This window comes from Ailuropoda melanoleuca, chromosome 8 (genome assembly GCF_002007445.2).
Source record: "Ailuropoda melanoleuca isolate Jingjing chromosome 8, ASM200744v2, whole genome shotgun sequence".
Lineage (NCBI taxonomy): Eukaryota > Metazoa > Chordata > Mammalia > Carnivora > Ursidae > Ailuropoda > Ailuropoda melanoleuca.
Genome location: NC_048225.1, coordinates 78567327 through 78586751, shown reverse-complemented (window position 1 = coordinate 78586751; position 19425 = coordinate 78567327). Strand labels below are relative to the sequence as shown.

General features: G+C 40.4%; 1 protein-coding gene across 1 annotated transcript; it reads right to left on the bottom strand.

Annotated features, from left to right (window-relative positions):
- Nucleotides 1–1880: 1880 nt before the first annotated feature.
- CACYBP (calcyclin binding protein) lies at nucleotides 1881–13237 on the bottom strand. Its single transcript, XM_002928041.4, has 6 exons — nucleotides 12994–13237; nucleotides 8587–8806; nucleotides 5178–5274; nucleotides 4827–4926; nucleotides 3523–3620; nucleotides 1881–2463 (listed from the first exon to the last, which is right to left on the bottom strand). Exons 1-6 carry the CDS (start codon nucleotides 13012–13014, stop codon nucleotides 2307–2309), a joined length of 693 nt encoding a protein of 230 aa, XP_002928087.1. The 5' UTR covers nucleotides 13015–13237; the 3' UTR covers nucleotides 1881–2306.
- Between the last annotated feature and the right edge of the window lie 6188 nt (nucleotides 13238–19425).

Below are 19425 nucleotides of genomic sequence, written 5' to 3'. Positions count from 1 at the left end.
CCTAATGACTTGAGTTATTCATTACCTTTATCAAAAATTGCTTCAACGTATACTACTGATTTTACTCCTAATAGTAAGTGATCATAGTGTTAAAACTTCTCTGGGTTTGTTTTTGGACTCCCATTGCACTAGCAATGGAGAGTCAAAATACCATGTTCTAAAGTCACTTTAAGTATCGTGTTTGTCACAACTTGGTATGTTAGGTTTGTTTTCAAATGTTAGGATTACTTTTTATTTAGCTTTTAAATTGTTAAACTTCAGATGGTTCTAAAGTCAAAACTACAGGCAAAAGTACGCTCAAGTATGGTTTCCATCCCACCTTGTTCTTTTCCCTACTGGTAATCATTTTTATTAGTTTTGGGTTACTCTTCTGGTTTCTTTATGAAATAAGTATGTGTATGTCTGTGTATTCACATTTCTCACCCTTTTGGACACTAAGGTAAGTATACCATAAACAATTTTCTGCACTTTGCTCTTCCTGTATCCTGGTCGATCATTCTGTATATGTAGAAATCTTCATTTTTGTGACTGTACGGACCCCCTGTGTAGACGTATCTTTTTATTCAGCTAGTCCTCTATTAATTGACATCTGGGTATTTCTATTTTTTTTGCATTTATCATTCCAAATTTTTGCCAGTGTGAGTTGTGGGAAAGAGCCTAGAAGTAGAATTGTGAGTCAAAGCATAAATGCATATATAATTCTGGTGGGTATTAACAACTGCCTTTCTGTAGGAGTTTTAACCTTCACAACCTTTATTCCATTTCTATATTAGGTATTTCCCTGTACTCTCAACAGGTTAAAGTTTGGGAAGTTTTTCTCATAAAAGATAAACAATATTTTTGTCTTCTGAACAAGGGGAGCATCTTTTGCCTATGTTAAAAGGTACTTACATTCCTTTTTCTGTGAACTTAATTTGAAATCCTATCAGTATGTCATGTTTTGGGGGTTACTGTGGAGTTTTTTTGCCATGTGAACATTATGTAGTTAAAATTATTGATACTTATAGTTTTATTACTTCTAGATTTTAAGGCACACAGTATAGTTTTCCTCACTCTTAGGTTAAAGTGGAGTTCTATGTCCTCTAGTACTCTTAAGTCTTCATTTTTACATTTAGATCTTTGATCTGTTTGGCTATTACCTCAAATGCCCAGCTCTCCTGCAGTTTTGAAATGCTGTTACTACATTCTAAAATTTCCCTATGCCTTGAATCTTTTTCTGTTCTGTTCCAGTGGTCTGTTTATTCATGTGCCAATATCAGAGCTTTTATTATAGAAGTTGTGTTAAATTTTTTTTTTGAGGTTATGTTAAATGTTTAACAATTACCCTATATGTTGATTTTAAACCCTACCAAAACTCTTACCCTCCCACTTTCACCAAATTCTATTAATTGTAGTTTTGGTTAAACCTCTTGGATTTTTCCTGTGTGTTTAATCAATCACTTTCTCTTATCTAACTGCATTGACAAATACAATGTAGTAATGGAGATCATTGGCATCTTGCTCTTAACTCCGGGTTTTTAGGGGGAGTAATTCTAAAAGACATCCTCCCTTTAATAAAAAGCCCTTCCTGACATACTCCTGGATAGACAGAACTATTCCATTGAACAAAAATCTAATCAACTTCAATGAACATAGAAATAAATGGATTTTTTATTTTTGCTTTATGGTTATTGCTTTTTAAAGTCATCTGATCCATGGCAATTAATTGGTACTATACAAAGATATGTTCCTTTTCTTGTCAAGTTTAGATTTAGTGTTTATTTCTAAGCATTTAAATCTAGAGAAAAGTATTTGTGATTGGATTAGTAGGCCATGGTAACATGTGGTATATCAGGCTGCTCACAGAAAACTATGGCAACGTTGAAGCACACAGGTACGAATTTGCATTTTATGCAAAAATTCAGCTTTTATTTTTACTTATTCTTACATTGGTGGGAGCTGATATCAGGAACTTATAGGCAAACAAGAACTTTTGTTTTCTACCTCTTAGCTGAACAAAAATACACACAATGTGGCATTATCATTAGGCAAGACTTGCTTTTTTACATTTCACACAAGAATACAATATTATCCTTTTTTAAACAAAATGCCCAAATTACTAAGGAAACCATCTTTGGAGGAAATGTTTAATAAGCATATTTATATAAATAATTCCTCCAGGAGGAAACGGGAGAATCACTGCCTTTACTTAGAAGATGACTGTGTATGTAAGTTATATGTCGAATTTATCTGTGCAGCTCACCAACATTTCCTCATTGGAAACATCAATATTTCCACTTCACAGTTCCCAAAATGACTTTAAAGTCTTAAAATTCTGTGTCTCCTTTGGCTTGCTTCTCTCTCGATTCCACCCAAGCTTTATTAATGGTTCGCTTCATATCATCATCTCCATCTTCATAAATTTTCTTTAGAACATTCATCAGTCCCTCACTAGGATCTGTTTCAGTGTCATAGGAGGGCTTTCTGTGAAAAAGAAAACACAATCAGTAATGGAGACAGATCTATATCTAAATGATCCCATTTCCTGATATGGTCCTCAATATAATCAATGCCTGTAGTTCAATCAATCAATCAATACCCAAGCAGGGCCAATAAACTTTATATTCTTCAGTTATCTCATTCAGGGCCAGATTGCATAACTGGGCACTGAGGATACAACAAGAGAAAAGACATGGTCCTGTACTCAGGTAATTTGTTCTAGATTTCAAATCAAACCAATCAAATAACTCTAGCCAACCAAGCGCACCGGGCTACAGGGGAGGAGTGAGGAGGAGGAGGAAGGCTAAACGAGTCAATGTAGGGCATCACCACTGCAGGACATTTCAGGCAGAGGAACAGTCTGACCTAGAATGGAAGTATCTTTAAATAAACACTTTTTAGAAGCGCCATTAAGTAGGATAAAAATACTCTTTCACTCCACACCAGTGACAGCGAAACTAATTACATATGAGAAACTGCTGTGGAATTCAAAAGTTGATCTAGGTATCTGGACCTCTCTTGGGATTAATGAAACGGAACCTCTGGGAATGGACACAGAATCTGTATAGAAACAGCATGGGTGGGGCACCCAGGCGGCGGTCGGGTAAGCATCCAACTCTTGGTTTTGGTTTCAGCCCAGGTCACAATCTCAGTCAGGGTGGAGAATGGAGTCTGATGTCAGGCTCGCGCTGGGCATGGAAACTGCCTGGGATTCTCTCTCTCCCTGTGCCACCTCCTGCCCCCTCCTCGCACTTGCTCTCTTAAGAAGGAAAAAAAAAGTACCACTGGCCCAGGGTTAAGAACTAATACAAAAAAGCCAACCAGAACTAAAGCCCTCCATAAAAAGCAACCTGCTGTATCCATGCCCTCCTTAAATGTGGACAGTAGAAAGACACAAGATGATCAGGTTACTCAGTGGACATTAAGAGGTAAATGGTCAAATTACAGACTATACAACTCTTACCCATAACAGCAAAGTGTTAAAAATCTACAATCCCAGCAAAGAATACATTTAAATTCTTAAAGAAATGACAGTAAACTCACTCTTTCTCTTTGCATTCTTTTTCAACCTGAGTCAGGTAGTCCCACCTTGTGTTTTCTGCTTTCTTTCTACATAAGATAAGAACTGTATCTGTTTTGACCTGGAAGAAAAACAGGAAAACAAGTACAAACTTGAAACACATGAAGATAAGCATGGTTATTTGGAAAATAGGGCCTGTTTTAGGTGGTAGTGATACTTTTAGGATTAGGACTCATGAAAAGATCATCAACAAGTGAAACTATAATACCTTCAAATATAAAGACAAAAATAAAGACAAAGAAGGTGTTAATGGTGTTTGGGGGAGGAACTTCATTAGGAAAGGCCTCTGTGAGGTGAAATCTGAGCTGTGGCCCAAGATCCAGAAGAAAGGGCACAGCAAGGAGAAAGGCTATAAAAAGGAGTGGTGGGGTTCTGGTGATTGAAGGAGAGAGTAATACAGTAAGGGGGATCAAAGACAGACAGAAATGGAAATAATATACAACTCTTTCAACAATGATCCATATAATTCCTGATTATTTGTTCAATGATGGGATTAATGGATAAAGAAGGAAGCAGTGAGACACAAGCTAATTAAGTTATATTCTAAAACTGCCTTTAAACTGCTATAGAACTATGTAAGCACGGATGGCAGAATGGCACCTCTATGTACCAGATGCATTAAACCTTACTGAAGTAGAAAAGAGATTATCTCAGAAGTGTGAATAGCAGTTTAAAAGGCCATTTATTTTTTTGGATTTTACCACTTCTAATTAGGCTGAGTGCTTAATTAAGTCCTTTTAGTATCAAAAATTTAGATGCAGTGCTTCTGATAATAGCAACCATTAATTTAAGCACTTTATATATATTTCACATCAGTATATAATTTCAGCTTTGTAAAATAAACTATTCCCATTGTACAAACGAGGAAACTGAGGCACAGAATGATTAAGTGAGCTGCCAAAAAGTAACAACTAGTAAGTGGCAAAACTGGCATCAAAACTCAAGTCTCACTCTTAACCAATTTTAAAAGTTTATTCCCTTCTTGATTTTAGTGCAATATTCTTACAATCACCTATTCTTCTACAGGCAGGAGTTGACAAAGGGCCAGGTAGTTATTATTTTAGGTTTCTGGCACAGCTACTTAATTCTGCCATTACAGTGCAATCACAGGCCCAGACAACACATAAACAAGTGAGCACAGGCGCGTTCCACTAATACAGCCATCAGGCTGTAGTCTGCTGATCCCTGATACAGAGGATAAATTAATTCTAAATCAACGAGGTTCAACTTGAGGTTTCATAATACAATGACAAAAAAGCACACTTACTTTTTTTGAACTGCCTTCCACAGAGATGGGTTTTAAGAGATTGTTCACAATCATGGAGTAACTCTTCCCATTTAAATTCTTTACCAAAAGATCAAATGACCTATAATACAATAGTAAATACATTATGTTTCTGGCTCTATGAGAGTTGCTTTATAGCTTTTATGGAAAAAAGCCACAAGTTTTATTTCAGGACGTGCATTTGGCCATCGCTGGTGATAAGATTAACCTCTTCAAAGCAGGTGTAAAGGAGAATTCTAAATTTAAGCAGTTTTAGAAACTGCAAAGAAAAGAACCAGTAATAAAGCAATCTCTGACTTAATGATCACTGTATTTCCCATCGTGAGAACTCACCTCTCTGTGAAATGCACCTGCACATTCTCAGTGGGGACCTGATGAACTCCAGTTAAGGTAATGTAGATTTTCACAAACTTATCTGACTGATCCCATCCTAGTAACAACAAAAAAGGGACATGAGTAGAATCTCATATTATCTCTAGAACAGCAAATGCACATGGCTCCCAAAACTTGAGAAAACTAAATTCTAGTAATAGAAACATGGGAAAAATTAAAATGTAACAAACTTTCTAGATGGAGGAATTGAGCTTCATAACAGTTAAGTAATCTATCCAAAGTTAGGGATCTAGCTAATGGTAGAACTCTGATTCAAATCCAGGTTTACACAAAGCCCGTGGGTTTTTTATTCCTTAGAATAAGGAATATGATCATTAAACACATTCCCTAAGAGTAGCTCATTTTTATAACATCACACACAAAAAGAAACTCAAAATGGATGAAAGGCCAAAATGTGAGACGTGAAACCATAAGCTCCTAGAACAGAACACAGACAGTAATGTCTGGCACTGGCCATAGCAACATTTTTCTAGATGTGGCTCCTGAAGCAAGGGAAACAAAAGCAAAAACAGTACGACTATAATAAAATAAAATGCTTCTGCACATAAAAGGATCATCAATAAAATGAAACGGCAACCTACTGAATGGGAGAAGGTATTTGCAAACGGTCTATCTAATAAGGGATTAATAATGCAAAATACAGAAAGAACTTACATACAACTCAACACCACCCCCCCCCAACAAAATGGGCAGAGCACCTGAACAGACATTTCCCCAAAGATGACATACAGGTAGCCAACAGACACATGAAAAGATGCTCAACATCCCTAATCATCAGGGAAATACCAATCAAAACTATAATGAGATGTCACCTTACATCTGTCAGAATGGCTAGAATTAAAAACAAAAAAACATGAAATAACAAATGTGGGTATGGATGTGGAGAAAAAGGAACTCTTGCACACTGTTGGTGGGAATGTAAATTGATACAGCCAGTGTGGAAAACAGAATGGAGGTTGCTCAGAAAATTCAAAATAGAAATACCATTATGATTCAGTAATTCCACTACTGGGTATTTACTCGTGGAAAACGAGAACACTAACTTTAAAAGATACATGTACCCCTATGTTTACTGCAGCATTATTTATAATAGCCAAGAGAGGGAAGCAACCTAAGTGTCCATCAACAGATGAATGGATAAAGATGTAGTATATATGACAATGGAATTATTACTCAGCCATAAAAAAGGAGATCTTGCCATCCACAACAGCATGGATGGACAGAGGAAGTATAAGTACATCAAATAGATAGAGTCAAATACCGTATGATTTATCTGTTGAATCTGAAAAACCAAACAAAAGCAGAAATAGACCCATAAATACTGAGAACAAACCAATGGTTGCCAGGATTAAGGGGAGTGGGAGGTACAGGCCTCTAGTTATGGAATGAATAAACTGGGGAGAATAAAAGGTACAGCATAGGGAATATAGTAGATGATATTGTAATAGCACTGTACAGTGACACTTGTGGTAAGCAAAGCCTAACAGAGGTGCTGATGTTGTACACCTGAAAAGAATGTCTCACTGTGGGTCAACTACATTCAAAAAAATTTAAAGAGCAGCTCATTTTCTTTTTGTGGAAATTTTGTCCTATACCTAAATAGCATTAATTCCTTTTTTTTAAAAAAAAAGATTTTATTTATTTATTTGACAGAGAGAGAGAGAGACAGCCAGCGAGAGAGGGAACACAAGCAGGGGGAGTGGAGAGGAAGGAGGAGAGGAAGAAGCAGGCTCCCAGTGGATCACGCCCTGAGGCGAAGGCAGATGCTTAACGACTGAGCCACCCAGGCGCCCCTCAATAATTTCCTACTAAACCGGATGTCTAAACATCAGTATTATCTAATTCCATAATCATTTCTACTTCTCTCAACAGTTCAAAGGCAATCATCACTTTCTCAGTTCCCTTCCCTGATGCAGTAAAATACAGAGTCCAAATCATCCAAATCTAATTTGACTAACCTAAATGAATTCCGTCAACTAAACATACAAACTTTACATAAAAAGCAACTCAAAATGTTTATGTATTTATTATATAGGTGCACTCTATATATCCCTGACTGTTCCTTGTTTAGTCCAATAGAAATGTAGTGTTAATCAAAAAACGTCCTAGAGGGTTCTGCAGACCTTCATCTAGTTTCTTCCCATTCATTCGATCCATCTTCCACATTCAGAACAGTTTCTCCCTTAACACAAATCAAGGTTACTGGGTATATGCCATAATCCTACAAGCTCAGACCAGCTTCCGATAGTCAAATAGTACACAGCGTATCTCCTCTTTGTACTATACTACATCACTTTTTTTTTAAGATTTTGTTTGTTTATTTATTTATTCGAGAGACAAAAAGAGAGAGCACAAGAGGGGGGAGGGTCTGAGGGAGAAGCAGACTCCCACTGATGGGTGAGCCCCATGTGGAACTGGACCCTGGGATTCTGGGATCATGATCTGAGCCAAAGGCAATCACTTAACCAACTGAGCCACCCAGGCACCCACTATACTACATCTCTTAAGCACAACACACACTGCTTTTCATTATAACAATACATAAAATACATACTGCCTTTCATGGCTCTATGCATGTCCTCTGCTCACGTGATCCCCCTCCTTTTCTTACACTTGCCAAATTCATCCTTCAAACTCAAAATATCTAAGTCTCCATTTCATCCTTCAGTCTTCCATTACATCAGCTATATTCCCACAAAACTTCACAAATCTCTATTCACTTCATTCGAGCAAATATTAAGTAATTATTATGTACTAGATACTGGGAGCACAAAGAAAAACGACTGTTCTCCCCTCAAGAGAACTCAGCAGATTCATGTTGCACTGTTACAAATTATCTACTGAGAGAAAATGGTATCATTACATGTTATAGTATTAGCTGTGTGTCTGTATCCTAACCACACCATGAGCAAGGACTGGGTCTTGGTCACTACTGTGTATCCACAGGCGCAAGCACAACAGTGGCATAGATTAGGCACTCAGAAATGTTTCTCGAATTTGCCTAGATTCCTTTCCTTAGATAATACTGGTGGTCATTTGGCAAAGTAAAATGCAAAACAGGATTAAAACAAGAAGCTGTGTTCCTTATATGCTGAACATATTTCAGGATAGGTTCATTCTTGTTGCTACTCATTATACAAAATCATCTTGCTCTTGTTGATAGCTTTTAAATCTATTCTTTCCTTTTTCATCTCTTCTAAAGCATCGTAATAAATAACAACGGGTCTTCTCTTTCAAACTACCAAAAACAAACAGACTGTTTTAAAAACTGACTTTGTGGGGGTCACTACTCAGGAGTGTTAAGTTGCTGGGAGGCAGAAAGAGCTGGATGTAGGGTACTGAGTCATACCGTAATTACTGATTTTCACTGTATATCCTGTTGTAATAGGAGCAACCACAGCAGCTGGCTTTTCACTGTCAAGAAGTTCTGCTTTTCTCTGTGATTTCTGCTGCATCTTGTTCTTGATTTCTGTCTCAATCTTGGCTTTTTCAGCTGTAAGGGCATCACGTACTCTTTTTCTAGTGGCCTTTTCCAGCAGCACCTTCACCTCTTCTAGATCTTTCTGTAGCTGTGTTAAAATAGAAGGTAGGTTAGCTATGATAAATAAAATGATAGCTGGATACTGTGCCTACTGGTCATTTCAGTTTACTGAAGAGCTAAGAATTAAGAGATTCATTTACATTTTCTAGGGTTGGGTTGCAACCTGAGATTCTTTTCTCCAGCCTACTGAACTGTGTAAATTAACTGAAGCTTCCTATTTTTTTTTAAAAGAAAATTAATCTCAAAGTAACAGTAATTAATCAAGCCTAAATTTTCCAGTTTGGTAGCTGTTATCTGCCTCTGTTTTAGAACATTTTATTTACAAGGTACTGTTGTGATTCATAAAGTTCGATGAAGGAATCTCAAAAAAACTTACGGATTTCCTTATAACATCCGTTCCTAGTCATCAGGTATTAGGAATTTTAAAAATCTTAAAAAAGATGAGCGAATACACGATGAACATAGTGAAATGCTACAGCAACTTTACTGAGGTAGTCCTTTCTGTGATTGTTACTCACTGGTTCCTACCCCAAATACTTACTACGCATAAAAATGTTTGCATTTTTAAGAGATGAAAAAATAAAGACATATATCTGCTTTTAGGAAAAAGTCTTGTTCTGAATCTTCAGGTTAACGTTGCAGTCAAAAGTCTGGGTCCTGGTTGCACCATAGAGGAGAAAAACCTAGGCAAACAATCCAAAATGCAACACAGTCCTGGCATTGCTGAAAAAAACCACCTGTTCTTTTCTCCTTGTGCCAATACATTGCCTACCAGTGTCTATTTCTACTTTCTAGAGAGAGCGCCAACATTTTATGAAGTTCAAGAGTTAAAGACACTTTTAGATAATCAGTTTAAAACCTTTCCCCATTATCCTCTAACATACTGCAAATGCATAAAATCCTTACAAAGGTTTCATTTTTCTTAAAATAACTTTACATCTGGCTTGATAATAGCAATTTGACATTATACACTATAGCCTCAGAGCATATAAAAAACCTCAATATGGGGGGCGCCTGGGTGGCGCAGTCATTAAGCGTCTCCCTTCAGCTCAGGGCGTGATCCCGGCGTTCTGGGATCGAGCCCCACATCAGGCTCCTCCACTAGGAGCCTGCTTCTTCCTCTCCCACTCCCCTTGCTTGTGTTCCCTCTCTCACTGGCTGTCTCTCTCTGTCTAATAAATAAATAAATAAATCTTAAAAAAAAAAACCTCAATATAAAAATCTTTAAATGCTTGATAACTCAGTATAATGTCCAAGTAGTATTTATTTATTTATTTATTTATTTATAGATTTTACTTGTCAGAGAGAGAGAGCAAGCACAAGCAGGGGGAGCGGCAGGCAGAGGGAGAAGCAGGCTCCCTGCTGAACAAGAAGCCCCGATGTGGGACTTGATCCCAGCACTCTGGGATCGTGACCTGAGCTGAAGGCAGGCGCTCAACCCACTGAGCCACCCAGGTGTCCCGTCCAAGTAGAATTTTAAAGTCTTTGTTTCTTAAGTCTTACAAAATGTAGTAACAGAAAAACAAATGATTTTTACCCTTTCATTATCTCATTTAACTCTGATGCCCTCATTTCACTTATCAGTAACCACTAGGATGGTAAATAAAAAGTCCAACTGTGGCAGTCTCCTGTCTTATCTGCTCCCCTCACCCCCCAAAACTCATATTACTAAGACAAAAAATCCTGCAATTTCATCTTTTGAGCACAGAACCCAGATGCTTTCGTTCAAAGCATCATATCTTATTATGATCTTAAAAAAATCACATTGATTCTAATACCAATATGATGATAATCTTGAAATGTAAAATCAGTATATTTGTTCCTGAGTAAGGATTCAGTTAACAACAACAAACAGAAAATATATCAAGTCTTAAACAACATGCTTTATTTGACTGGATAGGAATCCCTTTTCTAGCAGGCTTCTTAACTCTGAGAATTAAGCAAGGGATTCTCAGGCCCTGTTTATAGCCCGTTTTGGCTCTCCCCTACTACGAAAGGAAGGGAGCCACTGTTAAGTCTGAAGCAACCTTCCAACAGGCCTGTTTTTTAATTCCACAGTTCTGTTATTTGCAGACCTGAAACCAGTAAAATCGATCCCTTTGGTACTTTTCCTGCACACATACTTGAAGATGTCATAGATACAGCAGTTTCTCATCTAATTTACCTCAGCATTCATTTGTTTTCCTTATGCAGAATCACACATCCCTTTTATCCCCACCCATAAACACATTCAAGCTTTATCTTATGGAGTTCTTCACCAGGCAGCATTAAAACCAAAGTGCCTCAAAATGAGCAAAGGACTTGAACACAGCCATCAAGCAAATGAAAAGATGCTTAACATCCTTAGTCATTTAGGAAATGTGCATCAAAATCACAACAGGAGGCCACTTCACACCCACTAGGAGGGCTAACATCACCACCCCCCCCAATAACAAGTGTTAAGAGGGTGGGCGGATACTGGTACCTTCATACATAACCTGGGGGAATGAATGTCAAGTGGTGCAGCCACTTTGAAAAGAGTTCACATGCTCCTACAATTCCACTCCTAGGTACATACCTCACAGAATTGAAAATACGTGTCCACATAAGAAGTCGTACACAGTATTCATAGCGGCACAGTTCATAACAGCCAAAAATCAATCGTCCAAATGTCATCAACCGATAAAGGAGAAACAAAATGTGGATATCCATATAATGGAATATTACTCGGCCATAAAAAGGAACATGCCACACCAGGGATGAACTAGAGATCATTTTAAGTGAAAAAAGCCAAAAGCAAAAGGCCACATTCTTTAAGATCCCATTTATATGAAATGTCCAGTACAGACAAATCCATAGAGACAATCAGTGGTTGCTGGAGGGAGGGGAAAGAGGAAGGGACTGCTTAAGAGACACTTAATAGGTTTCTTTTGGGGATGATGAAAATGTGGAATTATACAGTAGTGATAGTTGTGCAACACTGAATTTACTAAAAATAGTACACTTTAAAATGGTTGAACAGTACACTTTATATCAAACAAAAACAACCCCTGAAGTGTGTATTTTTAAGTACCTCAACTGAGAAAAGTCACTTATTTTGAAGAGGATTAATAAATAACTGAGCTATCCATATGTGTGACTGTGAAGTCACTGTAGAGACTGTTTCCTCAGGGCACATGGAAACCCAAGGCCTATCTTTAACAGGTAACATAAACCTGGGGGAGGTATCCAGTATAATACATACATACATACATACATACAAACAAACACATTCCTCATTTAAAGATTTTTAGAGTTCCAAGTCAAGTTTGCGATTTCTCAGACTTGTTCATACTGAGGAAAAGACTTCCAGAAAACAAATCTAGTTAATACCCAACACTTTATTGTGAGTAACAGTATCCTGTGTTGGCACCCTACTTAGGCCAGGAAAAGAGCAATCCAAATACTACTATTTCCATTTTCTAACCGTGCAAACTAAGTCTTCACAAAGTTAAGCCACCCCTGTTCAGAGTCCATAGAGCTTAAAAGAGAAAAAGGCTATTTCCCACCGCTACTTACAAGTAACTTTCCAATTTATTTTTAAAACGCATATAGCAGATCGCTGTTTGCCAAGCACTGTTTTCAACACTGAGCACTATTAGCTGTTCTAACTCTGTGAAATGGACACTACTGTGGCACAGAGACGCGCAGTAACACGCCCAAAGTAACCCAGCTACTCCTGAGTTGAGAAAACAGGTCTAGAAGTCAAATGCTGGGAGCAAAACCTTCTCACCTTCCAACCGCCTTCTACGGTGGAATGACGCGGTTTCTGCAACGAGCAATAAAGCAGCTTCACGTTCTCCGGCTCGTCTAGCGGGAGCGGACGGACTCTGAGGAAAACGTGAAGGTGCCCAGCTCGCCCAGGTCCACCGCGGGCACTACCTGCAAGCCAGGGACCGCCACACAGCCCCGAGCACCCAGCCGGCAGGGACCACCGGCAAGGCCGGGGCTGAGCGGCGGGTCTCCATCGGCAACTTTCCCGGGGCAACCGAGGCCGGAAGCCGGCAGAGGCCGCTGCAGGTGGGCGGCTGGGCGGCCGAGGCCAAGCTCGGGGACTGAACGACGCAGAAGGGAGCCAGGAAGGCGGCCGCCGGGCACCTCAGCTCGGGAAACAGGGCGGGGGGGCAGGCGCGAGTGCCGGCAATGGTGCTCAGAGCCCCGCACGGCCGAGTGAGGAAAATGAGGCCGGACCCTTACCTCTTCCAAAGCTGAAGCCATGGTCAGGCTGATCAGGCAAGGCCCGAGCTGCAGCCACACAAGGGAGAGAACAGGAAACACCGCACCGAACGCGCTTACCCGAACGCAGGCCCCACCCGCACGAGTCGCAGCGCCCCAAGCCTGCGCGCAAACCCGACCCGGCGCGAGACCAGGCCCGCCTCTCGCACGCGGGGCCTCTGGAACCTTCGCGAGGCCAACGCCGCCGCAACCCCCCACCCCCCCGCGCGCGCGCCGCCCGCCTCGCTTAGCACCGCCCCACCAAACCTGGTCTCGCCCCGCCCGCCGAGTCTCCTAGCAACGCTCAACTCTCGCGAGCAAACCAGCAACTCGAGAAGAGTAACGCCTCTTCCTCCCCGCCGACAATTGCACGTGTTATACTTTGACCTCGCGTGTCCCGGCTGCGCAGTCGCAGCTCAGAACAGCTATCTTGACGTACCTTAACCCAACCCCGGAAATAACGTACTGGTCTTCGGGGTCCAAATCGGAAGTTGACTAGAGAGTCAGCTGTTTCCGTCCCCTTTAGGGCACCGGGTCGGCTAGGCAGCCATCTTATTTAAAGCTTGTTTTGTGAGCGTCTATGAGAAAAGGACCAAAAACGGGGAGAAGGGACAGCCTTTTTATGTTAAAACGGGAAAGAATGAAGATGGTTAGCGTGGAGGATCCCGAAGGGAATAGTTCGGTGTTCAGTGGGTTCTGACGCTCTGGAGACTCACCACGATTTAGTGTCTGCGATGTGGTGGCGTCATCACGGACCGCCACGGGAGGTGCGGTTGCTCTGGCCACGTGACGGGACCCTGTAGAACAGCCAAGGTTTAAAGCGGTTAATGCCCGGTCCCCCCGCCCTCGTCTTTGGCCACTTGTGGCCCCGCCTTTCTTCAATGACTGTTGAATTGCTCCTAGGGTACCTTCACCCCCTTCACCGAACATTCTGCAACACTAATTCTAACCCAGGTTTGAATTGGATTTAACTGAGGCTGTTAACCCGAGAAAATGTAGGCTGAGTGTTCCAGGGATTACATTATGTTCCTCCTCTATTTCGTATCATTTTAGCCTTCGGCAGCCTTAAAACGTTTGCAACAGGGTTGGGAACAAACAGTAACCTCTGGGAAGTCAAATAACCCTCACTCAGCCCAAGGTAGCGATTAGAATCATCAAGTCTGAGAAGGAAAAAAGCTACTAGCAAAATGCAGGCTGGCCATTGTCATAGTGAGGAAGATTCTGGAGTGCAGTACAAAAATAGACAAAATAGGGGCGCCTGAGTGGCTCAGTCGTTAGGCGTCTGCCTTCCGCTCAGGGCGTGATCCCGGGATCCTGGATTGAGCCCCACATCAGGCTCCTCTGCTGGGAGCCTGCTTCTTCCTCTTCCACTTCCCCTGCTTGTGTTCCCTCTCTCGCTGGCTGTCTCTCTGTCAAATAAGTAAAAAAAAAATTTGTTTAAATAGACAAATTACAGTTACTTACAATATGCATGAATCTCACAGACCTGACGTTAAGGGAAAGAAGCCAGACAGAAGAGTTTATATCCTTGGATTTATTTAAATGAAGTCTAAAACCAGCAAAAGTCATTAGTTAGGGTGTTGAAAATCAGGATAGTCTTTCCTTGGATGGGGAGGACAATGACAGAGCCACGAGGAGGCTTTTGAGGTTCAGAAAATGTCCTGTGTCTTGATTTGGATGTTGGTTACAGGTATGTTAACTTTGTAGAAATTTCATGGAGCTGTAAACTGGAGTGCAATTTTTTTGTATGTTATACTGAGCTAAAAATTATATTTAAGTAGGCGGGAATTTTCCTGAGAAGATGCAATGTTACACTGATACATTACAGTTGTCAGAATTGATAGAATGTACTCCTAAGATCTGTGCATTTTGTTGTATGTTAATTATTCCTGTTTTTTAAAAAGTATCCAGCCAAAAGCCTGTAATTATTTATACTTAATTAAATAGAACAAATAACCCATTGCACCACGTAAAAGCTTGATGTAATACAGTGATTTTCTAATTTGCTTGATTATGCACCTGGGACAACTCCCTGCACCTCGCCAGACAGCCTAACTAGAAGATATATTTTTTTTAATTACTGGTCTTTTTTTTTTTAATTTAAATTCAAGTTGGTTAACATATAGTGTAGTATTGGTTTCAGGAGGAAATTTTTGTGATTCATCACTTATATATAACACCAGGTGCTCATCCCAGCACATGCCCATCACCCATTTTATCCCATCCAGTAACCCTGGGTTCGTTCTCTATAGTTAAGAGTCTCTTATGGTTTGCTTCCCTCTCTGTTTTTATCTTATTTTATTTTTCTTTCCCTTCCTCTATGTTCATGTTTTGTTTCTTAAATTCCACATGAGTGAAATCATATGGTATTTGTCTTTCTCTGATTTATTTTGCTTAGCATAATTTACTCTAATTCCATCCACATTGTTGCAAATGACAAGATTTCATTCTTTTTGATGGCTGCATAATACTCCATTGTATATGTGAACCACATCTTTATCCAGTCATCAGCTGATGAACATCTGGGCTCTCATAATTTGGCTATTGTGGACATTGCTGCTATAACATTGGGGTGCATATGCCCCTTCAAATCAGCATTTTTGTATCTTTTGGGTAAATAGTGCAATTAATTGCTAGGTCATAGGGCAGTTCTATTTTTAACTAAAGTTAGAAGATTATAAATACCTTCTATTATCCAGTGACTCCCATATCAGTGTCTTCAGCAATACCCCTCCTCTGAGCTCCAGACTGTCTCTGCTTGGATGTCTGAGAAGTAAATCAAATTTAGCTTATCTGAAAAAAGAAAACAAACAAAACACACAACAAAAATCTCCTCCCAATCGTCTTCACACCCCAAATCAGTTTCTCCAATTACTCTTCAGCTCTGTGAATGGTTACCTCCTGCTCTAATTGCTCAGGCCGAGGAATCATACTTGAGTCTTCAATCTCAGGTCCTACCTCCCATCCTATAGCAAGACTCACCGGCCTTATCTACAAAATACATGGATAATCAAACCACTTCTCACAACTTCCACTGCTACCAATGAAGACCAAGCCATAATTATCTGGATTTTTATCCTCTTAACTGCCCCCCCCCATTTACAGTTAGTTTTCTACAGAGCAGCCAGAGTAATGTTTTCAAATCATTATATCCTTTTGGTGAACTACCTTCCAATAGGCTTGGAATAAGCCCAAACTCCTTACCATGACCTAGCATATAACTACATGATCTTATCTCACCTTTATGAGTATCATGTCTCCTCTCACAGAACTCCTCTCTCACTGCTCCCCCCTCCCTGTAGTTTAAACACTGGCATGTAGTCCTTGAATCCAGGGAGTTCGCCCTCACCTCAAAGTCTGTACTCTGTGCTTTTCTCTCTGGAATGCTTTTCCACCAGACCGTCACATAGACCATATCTTTACTTTACTCAGGTCTCTCAAAAGTAACCCTAGGGCTGCTCTTCCCAGCTGTGTGTTAGGTTTCTTTTTTTTTCTTTAAGATTTTATTTACCACAAGCAGGGGGAGTGGCAGAGGGAGAAGTAGGCTCCCTGCTCAGCAGGGAGCCCAACATGGGGCTCCATCCCAGCACCCTGAGATCATGACCTGAATCGAAGGTAGACGCTTAACCAACTGAGCCACCCAGGCGCCCCAGTTGGGTTTCAGCCAGAGACATAGAATCAGTAGCAGATACTTACTGCAAGGAATTAACCTATGCAATTGTGAGAACTGGCTAAGCAAGTCCAAAATCTGTAGGCCACTGAAGCAAGAAGAGATTATAGACAGGCTGGGCCCCATCAGAACAGGTTGAAGCTTTCATCCACAGAAGTCAGGGAGGGAAGAACTCCATTCTTCTCTGAAGTAAACCTCAGCCCTGCATTAAAGCCTTCTAACTGATTCAATTAGGCCCGCCCAGATTATCCCAGATAATCTCCCTTACTCAAAACTAACTGATTAAGAGCTTTAATTACTATGTGTAAAACATTTACATAGCAACACTTCATATTGGGCTGAATCACGGGCGGACTGTAGACTAGCCAAGTGTACATATCAAAAACCATCCTACCAACCTCATCCCCATCACTCACCATTTCTCTCCACCCTCTTACCCTGTTTTTCTTCATAGTATTTATTACTACCTGCAATTTATTAGTCTTCCCTACCACAACGGTCATTTGCAATTGGGGAGCAACTGTGGACATTTTGCTTACTCCGTCCCTCCAGACATTTGGCAATGTCTGGAGACATTTTTGGTTGTTGCAACTGAGCAAATACTACTAGTATCTGGTGGGGAGAGGCCCAGGGTTGCTACTAAAACCCTAGAGTACATAGGGCAGCCCTCAGAGGAAAGAACTCTTTGGCCCAAAATGTCAATTGTTTTCTCTGAGGTTGAGAAAAATTCTGTGCTAGAGTTTAAACTTCACAGAGGTAGGATCTTTTTGTTCACCTCATTTCTAGTGCTTAGAACAGAGACTAAAACAGTAAGCTGTCAGTAAATTTGCTTGAATTAATTTAACAGACCTGGTAATCTGCGTCTCATTTTTATTTTTGTTATTTAAATACTATAATTTCTACTTGGTGAGCCCATACTAAAGCCTGAGCTTCCTTGCAAATTTTCCTTACAAGCCAAGTTTTGAAATATGTTGTTCTGTCTCCCTTTGGCAGTAATCAAAAGTTTCGTTACAGTAAAATTTCAAAAAGGTGAAATTAAGAATCCCATGCAAATACAAAAGGAACATGTGACAAACATTTTATTCAACTCAGTTAATGAGGGAACTAGTCAGGTATTAAAACTGTTATCCTAGTGTGTTTGCATAATGGATACTTAGAGGCAATTTATTTGTTTTTTAGAAGATTGTATTTATTTGGGCAGTGGGGAGAGCAGAGGGAGAGAATCTCAAGCAAACTCCCCGCCAAGCCTGGAGCCTGATGTGGAACTCTGTCTCACAACCCTGAGGTCATGACCTGAGCTGAAACCGAGAGTTGGAGGCTTAACCCAGAGAGCCACCCAGGTGCCCCAGGACAATTTAATAATGGAATGTTAGTGTTAAGGCTGCACAGTTAGATACAAACTGGCTAATGTCCTACAGGGAAATAAGCCATATATAATCTTTGGAATATCCATTCCACTGAAAAGAAAGTAGGGATTTGCATCTCTAAGGGACATAAATCTAAAATTTAACATGTAACTTCACTAAGTATAGAAACTTTAATCAGTAGTGAACCCTGAATTTCATTTACTGTTCATGTTAAGAACACTCATGACTTCTAACTACCAAATTCATTAGATATTTTCTGAATAATTTTGGTTTTACTTTTTACGTACAATTTCTCTTTTTTTAAAATACCACATGGACCAAGGCCACCAGGCTGGCTCAGTTGGAAGAGCAGGCAACTCTTGAGCTCGGGGTAGTGAGTTTGAGCCCAATGTTGGGTGCAGAGATGACTAAAAAACAAACAAAAAGACCTTTAAAATAAAAAAAAAAAATAGCCACGTGGGCCAAACAAAAGAGGTCTGTGGTCTGGCTTTGAACCTCAAACTGTAATTCTACAATCTCTGTTGGATATTCTTACTGCATGCTGAAGTCTAAGAGGAGCTGACTACTCTCTCGGATTTCACTTAGGTTCCATGGGCTTCCAGGACAAACTGCAAATTAGGGTTCTCTGCACTGTGCCTCCACTTCCGAGAACCCCTCTGGAGTCCGGCTTGAATAGCGCCATCACCCACCGTGCTGTACTTTGAAGACTTGGCCGCAACTACCTCATCCAGGATTAGCCAATGTGGTTTTTGCGAGACTTTGGAATTGGGACTCGGAAATGCTAGTCCATCTCTGCTGGTCACCTGAAGAGAAAACACGTGAACTTGGTAGCTGTGCACGAAGAAGCGGGGAAACTTGTTTTCAGAGGGAGACGCAGCAGCAGGTAAGCATTACCTGGCAAGACGAGCAGAAGCGTGATTATGAAAACAGTTGCTTAAGCTCCTGATGGCATTCCAGTCCTTGTCCCAGCGCCTCTTCAGGCCTGTTTGGCCTTTAGGAGATGAATACACCTATTCCTTTTAAGTAATTGCCTTATGATTATTTAGCCGTGAGAGTGTCTGGTATGTGCAACCAAGGAATCTCTACAGAGAGAAGGGGGCCCTTGGCAGTGCTGCTGTGCACAGCATCCTTCCGCAGGGTTTGCCCGCAGCAAACTCCTGGCATACTGTCTCTTTCTAAATGGACTGGAGTCTAGGGTCCGTGAAGAAGTGTTACATAAACATTGGGTTCAGATGATTCAGAACAGTCAACTAGAAACAAATCAAAAAGACGTATATGTACTTCAGAACAAATGTTTATTACTGCTTAATGGGGCCAAAGGGGCAACACAAAGCATTGAAAACATCACTGACTCACAAAAACAGTCACCTTGTTACC